The sequence below is a fragment of the Diadema antillarum genome, unplaced genomic scaffold (genome assembly GCF_040938485.1).
Source record: "Diadema antillarum isolate AM-2024a unplaced genomic scaffold, OU_Dant_1.0 seq00002183_RagTag, whole genome shotgun sequence".
Lineage (NCBI taxonomy): Eukaryota > Metazoa > Echinodermata > Echinoidea > Diadematoida > Diadematidae > Diadema > Diadema antillarum.
In genome coordinates, this window is record NW_027272820.1 from 224686 (window position 1) to 248588 (window position 23903).

The 23903-nt window shown below is 37.7% G+C and overlaps 1 protein-coding gene across 1 annotated transcript in view; it reads right to left on the bottom strand.

Annotated features, from left to right (window-relative positions):
• LOC139714171 (basement membrane-specific heparan sulfate proteoglycan core protein-like) overlaps positions 1-23903 on the bottom strand; it is a 174236-nt gene that overhangs the window by 88324 nt on the left and 62009 nt on the right. The window contains exons 2-4 of the mRNA XM_071625889.1: positions 3960-4254; positions 2303-2412; positions 1050-1108 (exon numbers count right to left, since the gene is read on the bottom strand). Coding sequence (XP_071481990.1) covers positions 1050-1108; positions 2303-2412; positions 3960-4254 — 464 coding nt within the window. The remainder of the gene's footprint in view (positions 1-1049; positions 1109-2302; positions 2413-3959; positions 4255-23903) is intronic.

A 23903-nucleotide genomic window follows, 5' to 3' on the forward strand; every position in this document is an offset into this window, starting at 1 on the left:
TTTGCCAGCTCACTTGTGACAAACTGGCAGCTATCAATTTGATTTTTTTTTTCTTCACTACAGTTTCTTATATCTTGGTAGTGAAGGTGATGGAGCATGGCAATCAAATACAGTCAGTCAATAAGTGCAATACAGCTAAGATACAACACCTGTCCTGAATTCAGCTTCAGAATTTCATTTCGCAGGTCAGCTCTTATACCAGGAGGCCACACACTTGAGTTTTTTCCCCTAATACTTTCTGATAAAGAAAATGCTACTTCAAGTTCTTCACTTTTCCACTTTTATAACCAAACAGTTCCTCCACGGATGATCATCATCATGCCTCTGGCAGGATGGCTATGTCCTTGATAGGAGGGCTGAGCTGGCTCTTAGACCTATGTTGAAAGGCTAAATGCACTAGAAGTGATTCTAATCTTTGTATCACCCGAACTCACTCTTGTCACTGCATCCAACTGATATAAGAGAGATGATAACAGCTAAGAGAACAGAACAACATGTACAAGTAATGGTGCCAGTGGCACTCAGGATATTTCATACCTAATATGTTATATGAAATACCACATTTACGTACTAAAGTATAGCACTGTAAAAATGTTCACGTGCAGGAAACTTTTGCAAATTTCGCAAGGAGCCAAGATTCGTGAAAGCAAAATGCATGTGAAGGTTATATCTACACAATGCATTGAATGCCAGTGGAAATTTACAAAAAATTTCATGCAGTGAATGTTTCTGGTGTTACAGTATTAGAACTGTGTAGGACCTACTATTAATGTTCCTTCAAGAGGTTGATAACACAAGCTTTATTAACATTAAACAATTATTTTTTTGAAAACCTGTCTTGGGATCAAAACAGATGTCGAAAAATTTTTCTACTGGTAGTACATTAACCTCTCTACAGAGTTAATAACATGTTGGGTAATGGCGATCAAAGCATCAAGCATGCAAATATCAAGTGAAGACATTACCATGGAAAACCATGAATGATGTGTGAATTCTACATAAAATGAAGAAAGTTTCATGTAATCACACACAACAAAGATAGTACTCACAGGAACTGAAGGACAGTCACAAACTGTTCACCTGGAAGATCAAGGTAGAGATCTTCAACCTGAAAACATATATGAGAAATGGAAAGCCTCATTATTCATCCATCAGCAAAAGATTGAAAAGGTTGTAACATACATAAAGAAATGATCAAATTAATAAATATATTAATAAATATGTAAATAATATAAATACATACATACACACACCAAAAGGAGAGTTGTGAGGCCAAGACTTCACTATAATCTTATCATTTTATATAGGTAGTTGCAATGGATATTATTGTTTTGTAAAAACAAAATGAAACTTCTTCATAACTTTTGGATCTTAAGTCTAATATTAATCGAATTTCTATTGACCTGTTTATTTTATTTTGTTACAGTTTTCTTAAATATGGTATGGCTTTTTCACTTTTAATGCATGACATTGAAATTGAAACACAACAGGTATGCCTAGACATATACAATACAACTACCAATAGCCCCTTCACATCAAGCAAATAAAGTGCAATTAAAAGCGCTGTCACTTAAATGTGGCTTGATCTAAATGCTCCAATGCTGGAACATTTGGAAGTGGAATAAAAAAGCCTTGTATGTGTGAGGTCTGTGCCATATAGCACATTCACATCAGCTAAGGGCCGTAAGCTGCAAAGGATAGCACAAACCACTCTTTCCATGACCTCGCAAGTTTTTACAATAGCACTGGCACTTACTTTTTGTGATGCATGTGTCATAAATCCACTCATATTGCATTTAAAGGCATAATTTAGCATTTGCAGAAGAAAAAAAAACCGAGCATTAGTGCTTTAAAATAGTTCTAAAATTTGACTTAGGAATGGAAACAACCACTGTAAAAATTCGAATTTGTGTAATCGATGTTAAGTATTGTTACAAACACAAAATGTGAACAATAGTTATAAAAGAAATGTTTCCAGATTAAACCGTCTACAGTAACGGTTTAATGAGAAAAATAATGATATCTCCTTATATTTTTAGGATTTAATGCAAACATTTCATGTGGTAGGATATTTTGTGATACAAAAGCCTACACCTATACATTAAAAATGATATCTTGAACCTTTTTTTTATATCACTGCTCCCAAAGGTAAACAGGACCTTTAATACATAAAACAATTAAACAAAATAACAAATAAGGTAGTCAAATTTCCTAACAACAATGCAAATAAAAAAGTACACAGCAAAATATAAACAGCCACAGTAGAAATTAACTCACTATCTTAATAATCATAATTACTTACCGCAAGCCTAACATTTTCTGAAATGGTCTGAAACTGCGGAGAGTTGCGGTTATTCAGCTCAGGCAGGTATTGCACATTTGTGAGAGTGAAGCCTGACCTGTAGTATGCAACTGAAAAAACAAACAAACAAACAAACAAACAAAGAATTAAAATCTAACATATCTCTAATGGATAAAACTTAAACAACAATAAACAAGTTTTACTTTTGCAGGGGAAGTTATCATTGCATTAAAATCATAACTTTCATTTAATAATGTGAAAATCACTTTTTCAACCATGACTTCATCCACACATTGTTTGCAATCAATGACAAGACTTGTGATTTCTGCAGTCAAAGCTTTATTACAAGTAATTGAGTACTCAATGAGGATGAAGCATAATCCCATGCTTGTTGTTCACTAAATTGGCACAGGCCAGGAACCAGATATAAATCCCTACAAAATTTTCTTCATTTCTGAGTTAACTGAACAATAACTTAAAGGGTGTGTACAGTTCTGGTTGAGGTGAGGATTTAGCTCTTAACGTTTTGTGAGATATTCAGAAATCACTCTATGAGATGTCAAAGAGCATACAATTCTGAGGGGTATCAAAAGTTTATTTGATGAAAATCGGTTTTGAAATGGCTGAGATATCCAAAAACAAGGTGAAACAAAGAGATCCTAATAAAAGGCGTGGCCTGTCGCCTTTTATTATTATCACTTTTTTGGATATCTCAGCCATTTGAAAACCAATTTTCATCAAATAAACGTTGAATCCTTCTTAAAACTGCATGCTCTTTCATATTTCATAAGAGGTTTCTCATTATCTCACGTAGGAATGTTACAAACCTGAATCCCCACCTCAACCAGTACTGCATAGTCCCTTTAACTGAGTAAGTTACAAGGGTATTTATTTGTATGGACTCTTACTTAGAGTTCAACTGCCACAAGACTAGGCTACTATGTAAGTTAGCTAATTCTTGGCTTAGTTAAGATAAGTCACTGTGAGCACACTTTTCATACAGCTCATTTCATTAATTGACAATGACTTGTAGACCCGTGGTGGGCTAGATAACCCACTTGAATATCCAGAATATGTTACCCTATGCATCATTCCTCCTAGATCAGCATAGAATCACATATTGTCAGTATCCTTCCAGAGATAATGCTGACATATATATATATTGTGATATTCTCCTTTCTCATTGATGCTAAACCCCATGTTTGAAGAAACAAAAGAAAAGTATACAAAAATCAAACTGTTTGCACCAGGAGAAAACAAACTTCAATAATGGAGCCAATCTCTGACTGCACAATGACAACCTTTATGCCCCACATCTTTTAGCTGTTTCCTTTTTCATTTAGGACAAGCCCCAAAGTACATGTATCTTCATTCCTGCTTTGAATTACTTGGGACCCCTTTTCTCTGCAGAAAAGTTTCTTTGAACTCTACCTTGGAGTTACCGTTATAAAGAGAAAAGAATATTTTGGGCTAAGCTTGGTTAAAATCCTAAAATGGATTTGAAAAGGATGAAAATGCATGATGTTTATGCACAGCAGCCAACAGACAAAGAGAAATCACAATAGCTCAACTGAAAGGTAGATTAGTCATGGTGAAAGCTGAAACAGGAGGAAAACTCATGAAAGTTTGAGAAGACAAAGTATGTAATAGGCTCTACCTGATAATGGCGGTAGTGTGCCACTTCCTGACCCGCCCTCCAGATCTTCATCATCAGTGGGCGTAGGATCTGTGAATACCAGGCGGGGTGTCGACACAACTGGGGCAGAGTTGGTAGACTCTGGACGTGTGTTGCCAGTGGGAACTGCTTCTCCCTCCCCACTGCTGCCAGGCTGGTCTGCTTGAACTGCATGCCTTGTGCTACTAGCTGCTGGAACATTTGCTGGCCTATCCTCAGAAGGGGTAGTCTCTATATACAGGTCAACATCACCACCAACTGGGAGGTAGCCTTCATCCTATAAAGGGACAAAACATGGAGTGAAAGGGAAAGGCAATCAGTCAAGTAATACTGAAGAGCTACATATTGTTGACAATTAATCAGCAACATAGAAGAATCCCTAGCCATTGATTTTTTTGTTTCATTTTTCATTCAGTTGATAAACACTGTGGACTTCAGTTACATCACGTCAACAAACACTGCTATCCCTCAAATTTCTTTTTTTACAGGTCAATCACCCTTTTGTCACTATACATCCATGCTGCACATGCTGTAACCATTGAATGCTCCAATATTTTGACATCTTTTTGCTTAATTCAAGGTCTGTTGCTGTGTATCTTCAGAATTTCTCCTTTATTTCTTCATATTGGACAGAACTGATTAAAATGAAAGAGATGTATAAAATATAAATAATGTCCAACATGTATCTATCTTCAACTCTGATGTATTCTGGGCTAGTCTGATTTCATATTTCAGCTGTTCAAAAAGAATCATTTGTGACCCGCTACAATAAAATGATCCTAAAGTCGGGCGAGGTCAGTTATTTGAAAATTGCATGGCATAATTTCCTAATCTTTCTGCTTTAAATTGATATATAACACATCTTATAAAAATAATCAGCTGCGGAGATATCGAGGTTTAAAAGAGAGCATGTCGAGACGTCTGGGAAATCACTGTTTCGAGAAAAGCACCCTAAAAGTTTTCCTTGCGACGCAATCGCGATCAAGGGACACGCAAGTCAGTTTTCACCTCCTGACAATAGAAGGTCAGCCCTAGCAACTCCCGAAATGCTCATTCAAGCACAGCGTCGGTGGTCTCCTCACCGACCAATCAGTGACCAGGATGCCAGGAGAAGCGGCTGGGCATAGCGCACCCCGCCTGCACGCACCAGTCAACTGGGCAGTGTGTGAGCTTCACGCTTCGATTAGCGGCAAGCAGCAAACTGACCAATGAGATCACTCTGGTCGTTGTTAGGGGCGGAGCCTATCTGTGGCGCTCAATCCAAATTTGGTACCAGTTTCTGCTTCGTTGAAACACCACAAAACATGGCCCAGAAAAACGCTATTTTTTGGTCTTTCCTTTCACCATTTTGCTTCAAAATTTCGACAGATGACAGAAGATATGTCAGACTACAATAATATGCCGAAATCAGAAAATCGTAAGTTTTGACCAATTTTGATGCTCTGACTTCAAACTCGATTTTCACGGCTTCGACCGTGCGCGACTTTAGGACCCTTTTGTTGTAGCGGGTCACATTTGATAATAAGGGCTGATTAAGACCAAGAAAAGAAATGAAAGAGGAAAACCCAGCAAAATTCTGTATGGCTTTATCCAACATTAACCTTTCTTTCATCAGCTCTTGACATGAAACTATGTGGTACCTTGAAAAAGTCCATGAATTCATTACACGGTGTTTCCCTTGCACTTTGCTGAATTAACCTGACTGTGAGACACATTATCAAGTCTGCCCATGACTAGTCCTGGTGGCAGAAAGTATGGCAGATATCCGTAAGACAAATAAAAACTGCATGCCTGAAATATCCTCCACATAAATATCAACACAGACGCCCTCCTGATCTGAATCAATTTATGCTCATTAGAGGTAAATGTTCCACAGCCCAGCCGCAGGGTTCAGAGTCAGGGATTGTATAGGTCAAATCTGGGTCATTCAAATGACTTTCTTTTACACAGACACACCCACTCATTTGTTGGATGGTGTGGCTTACTTAGCATAAAAGCAGATCAACTAACCCTAACCTATACAACAATCACATGTACAGCATAGAACTAGCATTGTGTCAACAACGGCATATGTCCAATTTGGTACTCTTACTGCTCTCAGAAAATACTGAGCCAACAAGCAACTCTACAACATTCAGTGAATTGAACAATCTTACAAACAATGTTATGTCCCATAAACGAGTGACAACTTGTTTTCATTTTGTTTTTGTTTTGTTTTCCAACAACAAATCGCTGTTGTTTCTGAGCCAATATTGAGGAGATTTTATGTACAAAGTCTTAAACAAAAAGTTCAGCTCAAATCAATCATTTTACGAAGCCATAGCCAAAACTGAAATATGACAAGAGATCTAGGGATCTTGTGCTCACCTGAGTATCACAAGTTCATATTCCACACATTCATGCAGACTCTCACCCGTAAACATTACAAACTTGGGGGGCAGGGGGCAGCTTTGAGAGCTGGAGGCATGGTGTCCATTTGCATTCATTCTACCACACTTGTGAAAATACTTGCCATCAGTGCCAAGTACACTGTTCTTAGAAAGTTTTACCCTATGCTCCACTTCGGGGCCCCAGGGGGCTCCCAAGGAAAGCATGGTATCCATTTGAACGAATTGAGATCCTATCCCAGGGGCAACCTGCCAACTTTGGAAAAAAAAAAATCTACCATGCTGTTTTCAAGAAGATGAAAATGTACAATCTAGGCCCATATTTGGACCACTCCCCCACTTCCCAGCTGGAAGTGGAGGAGGGGGCACCCACAGATCTGTAATGAATAAACTTGAAACTACAGTTATCAATGTACTAACTCATAGTATCAACTTCGCTTTATCACTTCTGATACTAGAGAAGAAGATTTGTAAAAATTCCTTAATTTGGGGGCTTTGGGCTCCCTAGGGGCCCCCAGAGCATGGTGCCCAATTGAACAAATTGAGATCCTAACCCCCTAGGCAAGCTACCTGCCAAGTTTGGTGAAAATCGGTCTTGGGATTTTCAAGAAAATGATGAACATAAAGTCCCCATTTGGACCCCCCTACACACACACACACACACACAACACACGGGGGGGGGGGGGGGGGGGGGGAGGGGGCACCCTTGATTAACAAACTTGAAACAACAGTCATCAATGAAATAAACTCTAAATAGCTCTATCACTTCTGGTTCTAGAGAAGATTTGTATAGATTCCTTTAAGGGGGAGTCCGGACGATTATCAGCCGTTTCCCGTGTAAAGAACAATATTTCATGAACCTATTACCTTTTTCCCGATGAGAAAAGACCATCAGATACATTTACTATGATTTTTTGAAAAAATAGGTAATTCATCGTGTTCAAATCCGTCGCGAGCAGCCCTTTGTACTATCTGTCCCAGGATGCATTGCGCGTGATGTATCAGGCCCAGTTTCCTCAGCTGAGATCACCGCGAGCACAGCCCAGCTATGCATCGATCCCCCATTGCACTGCTGACTGCGGCGCGGTATCTGCATGCCTGCCAAGGGCTGCCTAGTATACAAATGATGCACAGGATAGAGTGCGTTAGTGTAGGCGTATAGTGCACTCGAGGGTATTTACAATTGTGAAACATGCACGAGGCGAAGCCGAGTGCATGTTGCACTACATTGTAAATACCCGAGAGTGAGCTACGCCTCCACTAACGCCACGAAATAATCCTGTGCATCATTTGTTTTATAAAATGGGTCGAAAATTCGAAAACTAACAGCATTTTTCAGCGTTTTTCATGTACCTTTGTGGGTCAAGACGTCCGAAGATGTTCGTCCCAAACATTTACGCACGTCGCACTCCGAAATCCCGCACATACAGTATAGACGTCTAAGTATAACGGGGGGTTGGGTTTCCGGACACTTAAGTTCCTGCATGAAAACTTACTTATTTTACATAGAATATGCACCCTTTACCTTACAGACTTTATATAGACTCCTCATATAGGCCTACTAGACAACATACTTTGAAAACGGCGTGAGAATTAACCTGCTAAATCGTTGGATTTACCCTTCAAAGTGACTCCATGTACGCGTCCGGTCCCACAACGCTTGGTCTACTGTACTGTACGTATTATACACTGTACGTACGCCACACATGTTATGCACAAGGGAAGAAAGGCCGGCGGCCGGCAGCCCGAACTAGAAGTTGTTTACAGGATTGACAGCGCGTATGCATGCAATTCAAAGGAGCCGCCGCGCGCACAGACGATCAGCAATAGGATTTAACACGCAGTGCAATGGGACTGAGTAACCAAAGCACACGTCACTCATTTCAGCGCTTCCTATTGGCTACATTCTTGAACCCATTTTATAATTGGAGCTACCGCAGGAGCCCGTACACCGTTTAGGGGTAATGTTGCCAAGCGCCGTATTCCTTTATTCAAATCATCTACGATATATATATATTTAAAATCCATCACAGATAAATGTAAAATAGTCGCAATTTAATGACATTTTCATTTTCTTGAAATATCATATGTATTGTAATATTGCCGTACTTATTTGTGTCCATCCCATCATTTACATGTACATTCATCGGCTACTGTATTGTTGCCATCACAGTGATCAGGCATACATTTACAGAAGTACGTCTGCTGCTGCCAAATGCTATCACAATCCGCGATCGTTTTTTTTTTTTTTGACTTCTGAGTGTGAACAATCTGAGTTCAGTCTGTCAATTTCACAATTATTGCCTCTCTTGTTGTCCGCGACTGTTGAGTATGTCTGACGGTGGTAAATTACGTCCGTATATCTTTGAACCGCAGAAGAAACGCAAGCGCCAGTGCCGCCGCCGGTGGTGGGGAGTATGACGAGGCTGCATCGTCATCGAGCAGTATTTGTAAGTTTTGACGTCAAAGTTGTCAATTCTAATATTGGAGAGCCATCTGGCGCACCTTTCCCACTCATTTTCTGGGTTCGGAATGGCAAAGAAACTCTTCTTCTGGCCAAACGCTTGACACATCGGCATTTTCGCGTGCGAAGTGAAGCAATAACATACATTATAAAATGGGTTCAAGAATGTAGCCAATAGGAAGCGCTGAAATGAGTCACATGTGCTTTGGTTACTCAGTCCCATTGCACTGCGTGTTAAATCCTATTGCCGATTGTCTGTGCGCGCGGCGGCTCCTTTGAATTGCATGCATACGCGCTGTCAATCCTGTAAACAACTTCTAGTTCGGGCTGCCGGCCGGCCAGCCTTTCTTCCCTTGTGCATAACATGTGTGGCGTACGTATCATATGTACAGTGTACAGTAGACCAAGCGTTGTGGGACCGGACGCGTACATGGAGTCACTTTGAAGGGCAAATCCAACGATTTAGCGGGTTAATTCTCACGCCGTTTTCAGAGTATGTTGTCTAGTAGGCCTATATGAGGAGTCTATATCAAGTCTTTAAGGTAAAGGGTGCATATTCTATGTAAAATAAGTAAGTTTTCATGCAGGAACGTAAGTGTCCGGAAACCCAACCCCCCATCATACTTATATGTGCGGGAGTTCCGAGTGTGACGTGCGTAAATGTTTGGGACGAACATCTTCGGACGTCTTGACCCACAAAGGTACGTGAAAAACGCTGAAAAATGCTGTTAGTTTTCGAATTTTCGACCCATTTTATAAAACAAATGATGCACAGGATTATTTCGTTCGCCTCGTGCATGTTTCACAATTGTAAATACCCTCGAGTGCACTATACGCCTACACTAACGCACTCTATCCTGTGCATCATTTGTATACATGTAGATCATGCCGCCTGCATCCGCCGATCCACTGCATGGCCGGAACCACGCGGTACGCTACCGCTTGCTCGACCCGTATCGCCGTTGGTCATGCAGGGCTCCCCAAGCCAGCTGACGCTCCAAACACAGAGCAATGTGGGGCTAATACGTCACGCCGTCACGTGATCTTTCTAGCCCGCGTACAGAAATTGAACACTTACGATTCAAAATTAGTGATGCGAAAAATCGATTGTGACGAGTTGGGAGGGTATTTTTTAATGAAACTTAGTCATTTTGGTCTTTGATTTATGTAGATTATGGTGAAATTTAATCAAAAACTGCACATTACTTGAATATGAGACCATTCTGAAGCAAATAATTTTCACACAAGAATAGGTATATAATGTACTCTAAATGAATCCCACAAGGATTGGAACAATCATCCCCCAGCATTCCCACTGATTCCCACTGATCAGTTACTAGCCATCCCCTTTAATTTTGGTGGGTGTGGGCCACCCTGGGCCACCCCCAGGGCCACCTCCAGGTGAGGCATGGTGCCCATTTGAACATATTGAGATCCTATCCCCCTAGTCATGCTACCTACCAAGTTTGGTGAAATTGGTCATGGTGTTTTCAAGAAGATGACGAAAATGTAAACAAGATAAGCACAACGTACAACACACAATGGATGATGGACGCCGGACGAAGAGTGATCGCAATAGCTCACTTGAGCCTTCAGCTCAGGTGAGCTCTATGTTCATGACACAAGAGTATTATCTCATCAAATGCAATACAACAGCTATTGTATAGCAAGCTACACGTGTACAGGGCATGTGTGAATGAAAACATAAATGTGTGCATGCACATCATTGACCCTCAAATCACACATTCAAGAAAGAATAATGATGAAAAATTTAAGTTATGACTCCCCCTCCATAATAACTACATACTGTCCAAAAAAAAATTGAATGGACACTCTTTTTCACACAAGTTTTATTTTAAAGTTTGATTCATCTCACATCAACATTTTGTGCTCAAATGCTCAATATTTCTACCCACTACACACTTAATTATTCTTCAATGTTCCATGGATATTGCATCATTTGCTTCATACAAATGTACCTGTCAAACTGCAAGTGAAACAACAAAAAAAAGTCATTAACAAGCACAAAATGCATAAATACAAATGAAATTTGTTCCAAAATTCAGAGTAGTGACAAAAGTTGCACCAGAATAAATTTCTATCATAAAAATTATATGGTGCTGCAGCCTTATCACCAGCAAATATACAATGTAGTATGTTATTTAACTTCATGTTAACTTGAATTTAATCCAGCTAGAAATAAACTTTATGATTGCCTACATGTAAGTGGTACAACACATTTCAAATATATTTAAGAAACAATAACTGTGCTGGTTTGCCACGAAATCTTTGATAAGAATTTGTAACTGCCGTTGCACTGGTGAACAAAATTTAAGGTGCCTTTGCCACAAATACCTGACAAAGCTAGTCTATGGGACAACTGAAAAAAGTAAAAGAGATTATCTTGTTCTATTGCCTCTAGTGTAGACAGTTTAATCTACACTATCCATCTATCTCTCCTCTGCTTTCTCTCCTTAGCTCTTGCGTCTCTTGTTCTTCAATGGACGACACAAAAGAGCCCGCAAAGCATGACATGAAGTTTTATATGGGATTATTCAACTGTACTTAATGTCACCACAGACAATGCAACTCTTAATTCCTTGATTCACAAAGGCTTTGTAACAATTTCCACGATTCTGTGGTAAATGTTCCATGAAGTTTTGACAATTGATGTTTCCTTCAAATTGTGATTGATAAATGTAGCACAACATTCAGAGTAGGAAGATCTTGTGATTCATTTCATTCCCGTGTAAGATTTCCCATGACTCACACCAACTTACATCATATTTCATTGGCCCGAATTCATGAAGGTGGTACAAATGAAACCATGGTTTAAACCATGGACAAAAACCATGGAGCGCCAAGTGTCGCACTGAATATTTCGTTACGAAATCGGTCATTTCGTCAACAAAATGACCGTTTCGTTAACAAAATTGTAATTTCATGGATGAAATGTTCATTTAGTTACAATATGTTGTCATTTCGTTACAAAATAATCATTTCATCGACGAAATGACTGATTTCGTAACGAAATATTCCATGCGACACTTGGTGCTCCATGGTTTTTGTCCGTGGTTTAAACCATGGTTTCATTTGTACCACCTTCGTGAATTCGGGCCAAAGTGTCTAAACTGTATAGTATATAGACAAAAGTATGTAGCTTATCTATAAAGGTATCAAGAGAATGACCAAGAGAAGAGAGAGCAGTAGAAATTGTAATGATAGGTCATCAGAGATTACCATATTGTTTGTGCTTTTAAAATGCTTAAAGCACACACACACACACACACACACACACACAAAGGTTTTATCAGGTTCATCACAAATGATATTAAAGGACAAGTTCACCTTTATAAACATAAGGATTGAGAGAATGCAGCAATATTAGTAGAACACATCAGTGAAAGTTTGAGGAAAATTGGACAATCGATGCAAAAGTTATGAATTTTTCAAATTTTTGTATTGGAACCGCTGTATGAGGAGACTACTATAGCTTATGAGTCATATGCGTACAACAGTATAAAGAAAATGTGAAGAAAATTTAACATATTTTCACTTTTTTCGCATAACAAAAGAGCACTTGACTTGCCTCTTTCTAAGGGCAGGGGGAATAATATTACCCATAATATATGTCGGTGACGAGTCAAGGGAATGTGTACTTTTTTCAAAAGATGAAATTTTGTGAAAATCTCTTTATATTTTCCTTATATTGTTGTAAGCATGTGATATCTAAGTTATTCATACACTGCCGTAGTCTTCTCATCCAGCGGTTACTGCACAAAAACTTCAAAAATTCATAACTTTTGAACGGATTGTCCGATTTTCCTCAAACTTTCAATGATGTGTTCTACTAATATTGCTACATTCTCTCAATCCTTATATTTATGAAGGTGGACTTGTCCTTTAAAGTTAACTCATAGTACCTCTTATGTGATAATGCATTGCTGGAAATGAGCAGTGCTTTGATCAGTTGCAACCCTCTCTCCATTTAGTGTTGTCAGAGGCAAAGACAACAATCTACTCAATCTGGAGCTGGATCTAGAGGGCTTTCTGCAATGTAGACTGGATTCATGACTATTCATGATTCACAGATATGAAAAAGAACAAAAAAATCAGGGATACCTTGCTCAACTTGTCAGTCAATTTGAATTAGTACAATATGCCTATCAGTTTTGTGAATTAACAATAATTTAGAATGGCATCAGAAAACAGGTAAAGTTGTCTGACAAATGAAACTGTCATTCTGTTTTATCAATGTTGGGTGCAAGTTTGACATCATGCAATACTGTCTCAAAAAAAAAATCCACATCTGCACAAGTATTTCACCAATAGTGAATGCTTTTAGATAGGCCACTGTTATCAAATTATTCTTGCTTACCCATTTTTTATATCAACATTAGTCCAGTGCATTATGAAAGCACATCATAAAATAGTATTGGTGTGTGGTCAGCATATTTACAAGGACAACTATTTCCTGTTCATTTATGTCTAATAGAGCAGTTTGCTTATTCAACATACATGCACCATATGGCCTCCTAAAAGAGAGCGTTGCTGATTGGCTGAAAGCAGCTATTTGGTGAAAAGAGGGTCAATAAAAACAACTACACTGTAGGTCTGCAAATGCTTTTTCTTAGGAGCTTGGCTCCAGCTTATACTGCCAACAAAGAAGCACAAAGGCCTTGAAAACAAGTTAGTTCTACATTAGTGCCATTCTCATTGCATTAAAAATAATGTGTTATTTTAGCTTACAGAGGATCACCCGACCCAAATTTTGAAATTTCTCTCAGTGAGAACAGAAATAAGCTTTACTTTGTGAGATTGGCCAACAATCAAAATGCCGGTACATTGCTCTTTTTTTTTTTTTTTTTTTTTGGTAAAAAGATGTGAAGTTGTGCAGTGTGAACGGTGACTGCAAACATTTTTGAAATTTTGTATCCCACAATGCACCACATCTGCACCATGTCTGTTGCTCCTTGCTATCTTTACCAGCTGTGGCACGTTTCGTAAGTATCCTATACCATTCATGTACTTGTATGCACAAGTTAGCTCTTGGCAAATAATCGCGACCCAAAATGTTTCAAAAATTTTTACAGTGAGAATGCTGAATCAAAAAGACGCAACTCTGATCACGACCCAAATTTTGAAGTTTTTATAATGAGAATGTATTTTGACAAGTGAAGATGAGCTTATAAGCACCAAAAACATACACTGAAGCCACTGACGTGAGGGCTGTGTAAGACCTGTCTACTTAATGTCCAGAGGAAGATACAACTTGTGTGCTCCTACCAAATACATGGATTATTTCAAACCTTAGAATTGCTATAATCCTCTAGTGGCCTTGCTTAACAAATCTGCCGTTATCTGCTGCTTGATAATAAGGTGCTGTGACTCTTCATTTTATGAAAATAGCATCAAAATACATGTTTAGTATTTTGTCCAGTGCAATTACTTTCTTTCTCATGAAATACTACATAGTGTTGTCTAAGAAAATCCATTTTTCTGTAAACCTATTGCTTTTAGCAAAATAGTAAATACTTCCAAATCAGTTCCTGATACCTTACAGTAGACTGGCTAAGAGGCAAATGAGTGAACAACTAGCTTGACAGTAATACCTTCTTCAGAGAATCAAATTTAATGCACTTGAGAATAATTCTTTGTTTATTCAAAGATCCGTGTACCATACATTACAATGTACACACAGAGGGAAAGCGAGCAATTGCCTACAAAAATTTGATCCACCTACTTCAGCTGTGATTAGCAAGCTGTAGGCGATGTGAAACAGGCACAAGAAGTATCCCATCTATCTGTCTGTGGAACTAGGGTTCTTGAGCCATGACTGACCTACAATTGTATGCTGCTTTGTACGACAGTTTGACATAGTGAAAGCAAGAGAATAAAGTAGAGGGGTGAAGGTTGAGGTGTGAAATTTCTTCAATTTGTCTCCCTCTAACAAAGGGAGACAAACTGAAGAAAATTTTCACACCTCAGTTTGACATAGCCTTCTTTTAATCCTCAGTCATCTTTGTTTTCTCCTAACACTACAGATGGCCAAGTTGACTAGTATCACAAATCGCAGAGAGTTTCCACACCCAGTCATACCAAATGGATGCATCCTTGTGTGATCATGTGTAATGTACTGATGCAAGGTTCTGCATCTCATCTCTAGGCTGACCATTTACACTGCACTTGACAGTTTAAACATATGCAGTCAATGGATCTGACTGTAAAGGTGGAAATTTTCAGACATTTCGTGCCACCAGAAACTAGCACAAAAATAAAAGCTTGCAAATAGTTTTGCTTGTTACATATAGCACTGTGTAAAATCTTAATTCCGTGGAATTAAAATCACACAAAATTCATCTTATTCGGCAGAGCACAACAAAATAATTCATGTTGAAACATCCCTTTTACAGTATTAATCTGTCTGCCATGCTCCACTCTAAATCAGCAAGATTTCACTTGTTCTGCACCTGTGTTTCATTTTCTATCTTCTCTGACAGCAGGTCTCTAACATGCCTCAGCATGACCTATAATCCCTGACCTCAAAGACTGAAATCAAAGATACTTTGAGTGGTAATCTTTGAAGATAAACTTCAACTTTTGCCATTATCTAAATTGGTTCAAAGCCCTTCAGTAATAAATATGGCTCAGAGAGTGTTATACAAGGATTAGACAGTTAACCTGTGATCTTCAAATGGTCTACTCTAAACAATGTCTAACCGGGAACCAGCTCTGCTGCAATACATCACAGTGTGATACTGATAACATTTGTCCCATGTACAGTAGATGAAGCATGCAATGCACATAATGACCTTGTCCTCTGACCTTTGACCACATCTTCCTAAACTCTAAGAAGAGAATATGCCCTATTTGTTGAATTCACAAGCTTTATCTTCCAACTCATTGTGGTAAAAATAATTGTGTATCATGGACAGACAGATGAACAAACCTTTGACATGTGAACCACAAATTGGACATGCAAAAGCAAATTCAAATTTTTGAATACTAATCGGACTGCATATTTATTCATCACAATAATATTTCCAATACATTGACATCTGAAGTTATTAAATATCAAAACTCATCACTAATGCACAAAATTCCATTCAAAGTGAGTACCTGGCAGGTCAATTATGATACAAACTTAGTTACACAAACTGTGTAATGAAATGACATTATAGGCCATAAAAACTAGCTATCGCATCCCATGTCTCTAAATGAACATCTTTTATAACATGCCTCACCAGGTCTTTGTTACAAGACTACAAAGAAATGTTGGTATCAACAGGAGTGGTAGGAGGGTTAATCTAGACACTGCTGAGAGGAACATCTCTGCCTTATGTCTAGTATTATTGGTACTGACAGGTGACTACTGCAGTCGCTAGGAGACCATCCAGACACCAGCATCTAAACTTGTGGCTGGTATCCTTTCAAACAGGGTGAACAAAGTTCATCTCAGCAGCATAGTGCATGGTTCTAAATATAAAAAATATATACATATATGATGTCATGAGGAAGATGAGTCATACAAATAGCATCTGAAGTAGCTTGGCAATGGTATTTCAATGATAAAATATGGGTTTCAATCACTCCACTTTCCACCACACATTCTGGTGGATATCAATGTTTAACATTACAACAAAGTTGAAATTGCAAATGTTGAAATACTGATTTCAATGTGGCAAAACATGAATAGGTCATACACTTGCCTGAAAGGGTTGCCGACTCTAATGCATTAAGCACAAGATTCACGCATTTCATCAAATTCTTACGCTCTCACTCTGACATGAATCTCTCAAGCAGAAAATAAAAATAGATACACATACTACTAGAATATGCCCATGCAAGATTAAGCTATAGCTCACCTTCCATTCTCATCTTTACTGTGGCACATCATTGCCCATTTAATAGGGGGGGGGGGAGCTAAGATATTCAAGAGCTCTCCCCCCACCAGCTCCATTGTTGGTAGCCCTGCATATACGTTTCTTTGTTTTCTTTTTGCAACAATTTCTTTCCATTGGGTTATATTCCTATCTAAATTTATAGAGGCTGAAAATGACATTCTTGGCAAAGGTTCGCTGATCTTTCACCTAACCTTTCACTTCTCACCCCTATCATTTCATCTCATACATCTAAGTTAATAACTCTTTCCTTCATACCATGAAGGTCAAAGTAAAATCTATCTGAATTTCCTTTTTTTTTCCTCCCTGCATACAAGTTGAATCTATCGTATGTCTTGCAGAAAATTGTTTGATCTCCACCATGCTTGAAGTAACCAGATGGTAGCCTACAGTGAAAACTATCATAATTATTTACATTGTATACCACATGAGCAACTTGCATACCACATGAGCAACTTGAATTTGTTCTTAAAACCCTTTACAGTGTACCACTGGCAACATTTCCACGAAAGAGCTACCTCTAGTTACAAAATGATGAGAACCAAATGTTTCCCAGCATGTGTATGTGTGTTTTTGCCAATTTATATTTGAAAATGGGGAAACACAAACGGGATAGATTGAGGTTATCCCTGTATTGCAGAAGCATTATACCTGTTGTTGGCATTAAATCCCTTGCCCCAGTCCAAGTACAAGCCCAAGTCTGTTTGTTCCAATCTTGAAACTCATCACCCAATTTGCTCAATTGATGCAATTTGCACAGAGGGAAGGGTGCAAAATAGGAATCAATGACAGTGCCCACACTCCAGTTATCAGAATGATAAGCCCGGCTGTGGGAAATTGTATGTGTACTAAGTCATCTGTCAGCTGGAAATTTTTGTATAGCTACTTGTTGGGCTTTGGTTGAACTTGGTTTCATCTTGCAATTCATCAATGTGTGCACTTCTTCCTACATAGTGTGCATACAGTTCCTATGGTTTTAAAAAGATTTTCATTATTTCAAATATGTTATGCATAGGCCTACACATTTTAATGAAAGTACCTGTTGATAGGGATGCTTTTATTTTCTCATGCAAGCACTGTATTCTGTCAAGTAAATGTCTCTTTGTTTACATATAAATTTGAGAAAGTTCATTATTGATCTTATATACTGACTGTATGGATTGACCTTTCACCTTTAAGAAATGTTTACTAATTTCTATATTGTCACACCTAATAACACTATCACTGGATTTCCCTGATGGAAATTACTGCAGGAAAATGTCATTGTCTGCTAAATTTCCATGATGTTTGACCAATCACCCCTTTCATTTCAGGCAATGGATTTATTATTCATTTCCACCAAACTATACAGCCTATTATCACTGAATACTTCTAGCCTAGGCTGTAGCAAGAAATGACACTTGTAACTTTTTTAAACAAAGTACAGTGACCTCTAACCTTGATCATCACCACTATCATATGTTCATGCAATTCCTCTTCATTTTTTGAAAATACTTTTCTTGCAAAATGAATGGCTGAACCAAAGTATAATGACCTATGACCGTGACCTTTGACCTTACGACCACCAACGCTCAAAAGTGAAAATTCATTTTACCCTGTCCACCCAACTACAATACCGTGTGATGTCCCTACCTACAGAATGACAGGAAATAACATCTTTCATGGGGCAAAAGTACAGTAACCTTTGGTTTCATCTTTAACCTATCATTCAGTGTACATTGTAGGTCATTACACTGTATCTATTTTTACCGTTCCTAACATATATAATCCTTAATATACCAAGCTAAAGTTACAGAGATCTGAAATTCCTATTGGCCAAAGTTATATGAAATTTATCCACAATACAATTTATTTTAAGCCTATTAATCAGCACATAATTAAATATTGATAAAATATGATTAAATGTATTAAATAAGCACGTCTACTATGTAGATCTGGGCCACATCCTCTGGGCAGCAAACCAGAAAAGATACTATCAACAGCACCCTTCAGGGTGGAGGAGAATGAACAAACTTGAAACTACAGTCACCAATCTACTTACTCATTGTACTAACTTAGCTTTTCACTTCTGGTTCTAGAGAAGGAGATTTGTAAAGATTTCTTAATTTTGAGGTTTTGAACTAAATTGAATTCAACATATTTCAATTTTCTCTCATAATTAAAGACCACATGACTTACTTTTTTCAGAAAGCACAGGGAATTACATTACCTTTAACTTACAAGTATGTCAGTAGAAAGTTGAGGGAATGTGTTCTTAAATAGTGTACTTTTTATTTAAAAAAATGACATTTTATGTATTTTTCATTTAAAAAAATTGTGGAAGCTCTAATCTTTTTACATCATTGTACTGCAGTGATGTAACAACTGTAGTAGTCTTCTCATCAAGTGATGGCAGTAATGGCACTTTAAAAATTCATAATTTCTGGATTTCTTGACCAATCCTTATGAATATTAAAGTAAGTGAGTTGATGATTTCATACCCTCACAATTTTTCATGTATGTTATATATGAAATTCTGAAAATAGCTAATACAAGTAAAAACATGTTCTCATACTAAGATATATCAGAGGTAACATCTGTTATTTTTTTATTTTGGGTGGTTTTAAGGCAAGTTTGATACATATACAGCTGAAATATACATTTCTGTATATGAAATGAATATGAAATTGTGAGAGCATGATAATGTCAACTTGCTCATTTGAATATTCATGAAGACTGAACTAGAAATGTTTTCTGAATAAATGTGACATTTCAAAACGTCATATCTTTCTTATTCATTAGTGGAAAATTGAGCAAAGAAAATGGGATTCCATCGGGATTTGAACCCGAGACCTCCGGATTGCTAGCCCGGTGCTCTACCGACTGAGCTATAGAAAGCCCTAGTTCAATGTTCGTCCCAGAAACCCTAAATTCTCAATGCTCAAGTGGTCAGAAGCTATAGCAGTGTGTTTGTGTGTGACACACACGTACACACTTGAACCTGGCATAAACCCGAAGGATAATTCAACTTGGGGATAAATGCGAGGGATCACCGAAGTGATGCAGCTTTTTGAGTATGTAACAAACGCAAACAGAAAAACTGACCAGAATGAATATTATTTATTTCTTACTGTAAATGTGGTTTCTTTCGCGTACAGAAACTTTCGCGGTTTCCATCGGTGCCGACTTTTTCGTGTGTGTTTAAATTTGCGGTTCAACCTCAAAGTGCGAAAAGCGCAAAAATCAAACCATCGCGAAAGAAAACGCTTTTACAGTAACTGATTTTTGTCATTTTTGTATAGTTCTGTCAGGAATATTTTTTCTTTCTTTTAAAGTTTATCTATTTTGGGGGTGGATTTCCTCTATAAGGCAGAAATATTAAAGGTGACATTTGGGATGACAACAATAGCATTAACATAAGATAGCTGTCATAGTCAGCATCATCGCTATCTGTAATATATCTCTGTTTTACATTCTCTGGAGTTGGACTTGATTTTCTAAATGGCCTTTCTCCAGGCTACTTGGTTCATGCTATCAATCGTGGTAAAACCATATATTATTCTTATGTCCTCTGCATATGTCTCCTGCCAGGTTTTGCAGGGTCTGCCCAACGTGACTTTAAAACTGGACACAGAGAGGTTTATAGCCTCTATAGTCACCCCTGTTACTGTTACAAATATTGAGCCACAGCAAGATGCTATTAGATAATAATATGTTATCGAAACAAGCTGAGGCTCGAATGAATGAAACTATCAGCATAATGACATTGGTATAATTAAACTAATGAACAACTGGCTTGGTCACTACAGGGAGGTGAGAGGAATCACCTCCCTGGTCACTACAAGAAGAACAAGAGCACTCCGAGAGAGCAAACCTCCACCAAGCATCCGTGGCTAAAATATTGCCATTTCGTAGGTAGTATCTTCAATGCAAACATAGAGGTATAGGGCCTGAACATTATTAGACATTATAACCCCCAAATTTGAGAGTTCCTCTCTTACTTCATTATGAACACACCCCCAAAATTTGGTGAAAATATGATCTATTCTTGAGTTATTGGAAGATTAAATTTATTTTTGTCTTTAATGACCCCTATGACCTTTGACTTCATGACCCTTAAAATCAAATTGCTTCTTTCCTACTTTATTAACACAATTTTAAAGTTTGGTGAGAATCTAATCATCTGTTCTTGAGCTATAGGGAGATTAAGCTTATTTTGTGTCCTTTATGACCCATATAAACTTTGACCTTTGACTTCATGACTCCAAAATTTAACGTTTCTCTCTTATCTCATTATGAACACACCCTACAAGTTAGGTGAAAATTTGTCCATCCATACTTAAAGGGGATGGCTAGTAACTGATCAGTGGGAATCAGTGGGAATGCTGGGGGATGATTGTTCCAATTCTTGTGGGATTCATTTAAGAGTACATTATATAGATCTATTGTTGTGTGAAAATTATTTGCTTCAGAATGGTCTCATATTCAAGTAATGTGCAGTTTAATGTTTCCAGGCTAGCATGCCTGTACAGTGACGGGGCATTAAACTGCACATTACTTGAATATGAGACCGTTCTGAAGCAAATAATTTTCACACAACAATAGATATATATAATATATTTTTAAATGAATCCCACAAGAATTGGAACAATCATCCCCCAGCATTCCCACTGATCAGTTGCTAGCCATCCCCTTTAAGTTATCTTGCATACATACAGACAGGCAGACAGACAAACATACGGAACTTGAAAACATAACCTCTGCCAGCCATAGGTTTTACCTTCTTGTGGAGGTAATTATGATTCTAGAGCATAAAATTCCTTTAAAGGGATCGCGTAGTTTGGTTAAAACCTAACTTCAGGTTTCCAACATTTTTTGGTGAGATAATGAGAAACCTCTTATGAAATGTGAAAGAGCATGTAATTCTAAGAGGAATTCAACGTTTATTTGATGAAAATTGGTTTTGAAATGGCTCAGATATCCAAAACAAAGCGGGTCCTAATAAAAGGTGGCACCCACCTTTTATTATGGTCACTTTGTTTTACTTTGTTTTTTATGTCTCAGCCATTCCAAAACCCATTTCCATCATATCAACTTTGAATTCCTCTTATAGCATGCTCTGCACTATTTTAGAAAGTGGTTTCTTGGTATTTCACAAAAAGTTAAAAGCCCAATCCTCATCTCTACCGATACTATACCATCCCTTTAAAGTATCTCAGCAAATGAGAGACTAACTGGTGACTTATCCCCTGGGATTTCTAAACATTATCTCTGAGTCAAATGAATATCAGTCAATATGGGAGATACGCCTGACTAATGGTGCATGAAACCTACGATCAGCTTTTGCAGGTTTATTGAAATCTTCACCATGTATTTCAATAAAGAGACAACCCATACATTGCACAAATCTTTCACAATAGCTGCAACTCGACACTTTCTTATTAAACACATCTTAAATACTACATGCTTGGCACAAAGCTGCACTCATGCAACAACAGAAAAGGCTGGAAAAAGATTACTGCATAGGTAATCACCAAAGGGAGTGATGTCTAGAGCAGAGAAGACAGAGACTCTGGACAAACTATTTATGTGCATTTACAAAATACATCAAATTAATGGAACTGAAAAATCAAATTTAAAAAAAAGTCTCTGAACAATTTATTGTTAAATTTGCATATCTTTGGAAAATGCATACTGCTTTTCATACGAAAGGTCTACAATAATATGTTCTACAGATTAGGAGAAATTAAACACCAATTCCAGGACTTCCAATAAAAAAAAGGCATCAGTCTTTTTGTGATATAGCCTCTCTAACGGGTGGTTAAAATTTGAATAGATAGACACATGTTTAAGGAATTTACATTTGCTGTCTCAGAGAATGTGTGCTAAAATGTCTTTGTACTGTAAGCCATAAACAGTCTGAAGAAAAAGGTGGAGTTCTCTTAATGAGGATTTATTTCATTTTCTGAAGTTCACTCATTATTAACATATCACACCTTTGTACTGGGTAGAATTAAAGTTACTTAAGAGGATAATAATGACAATTTCTTACCTTTTATGAGGAATTCACATGTGAGGACAGCAGAAATATGAAAGAGACCAGAAAAAGACAATATAGGCATGTTATGACTAACAATATTATATAAAGATAGCAACTATTATGTCTTTAATTCTAAGGATGTGACCTTGGTACTATTTGAATGCATTTGCAATAAATTTCTTCTTGCATTTATCAAAATGTTGGGAGCATGTGACATAAAGGGTGTGATTGTTAGCTTTTAAAGATTTCAAATTTACAATATTTCAATACTAATTTACCTCCTGCAGAAAAAAACAAAGTTATTTGAAAGCAAAAACAAAAAACCAACAACAACAACACCTTTGTATACTTCATAAGGATCAACTCAGTTCACAAATTCTCAGCTTTTGACAGCTAGTGCTCTTAAGGGAGTCCCTCCACCCCCCCCCCCAAAAAAAAAAAAAATAAAATAAAAAAATAAAGGAATACAAACTGCTAGCCTATATCATGGCACAGGTAGCAGGGGATAGTAGAAAGATGTATACATGGTCTATGCTTGACTTTGCATATAGACCTTCCAATGCATTTAGTTTTCACTCTGACACTAGACCTGCATTGATGGCTTCCTGGAGGTTCCTGTTTAAAGAGGTCCATATACCATCTGGTAGTGATCAGCAATACACAACTGAAAGAGCCCAAGGGTCTATGCTGGTAGCCATATGCCAGGAAGTATGATATTGAAGAATGTCAGCTTTGTTCTCATTAAATTGCACCCACACACACACACACACACACACACCATTAAAAAAATGCACAATAAATATCACTACAATAGTGACATTTTTATGATGACTGGGTTATTCAAAGAATTGTTTGTCAAAGCAGGGTATATTCCCATCACCCTGTACACTGTCCAAATTGTGGTGGTCAGCAACAATGACTAAAAGTGATACAAAGAGAATACCACTATTCATTCACTATCACTGTAATTTCTCAGTCTATAAACTTTGGCGACCAACTCTGTAATTAGATAACATGACTGGAAGGTAATGTCCTTTAAGTTCAGTGACTGTTAAATTGACAAGAAGAGATTTTTCAGAAATCTTATCAGCACATCTATACCTCCATACCTGGGTCAAGTATCACAAAAATCTGATTTTTTTTTCTCTACACCTT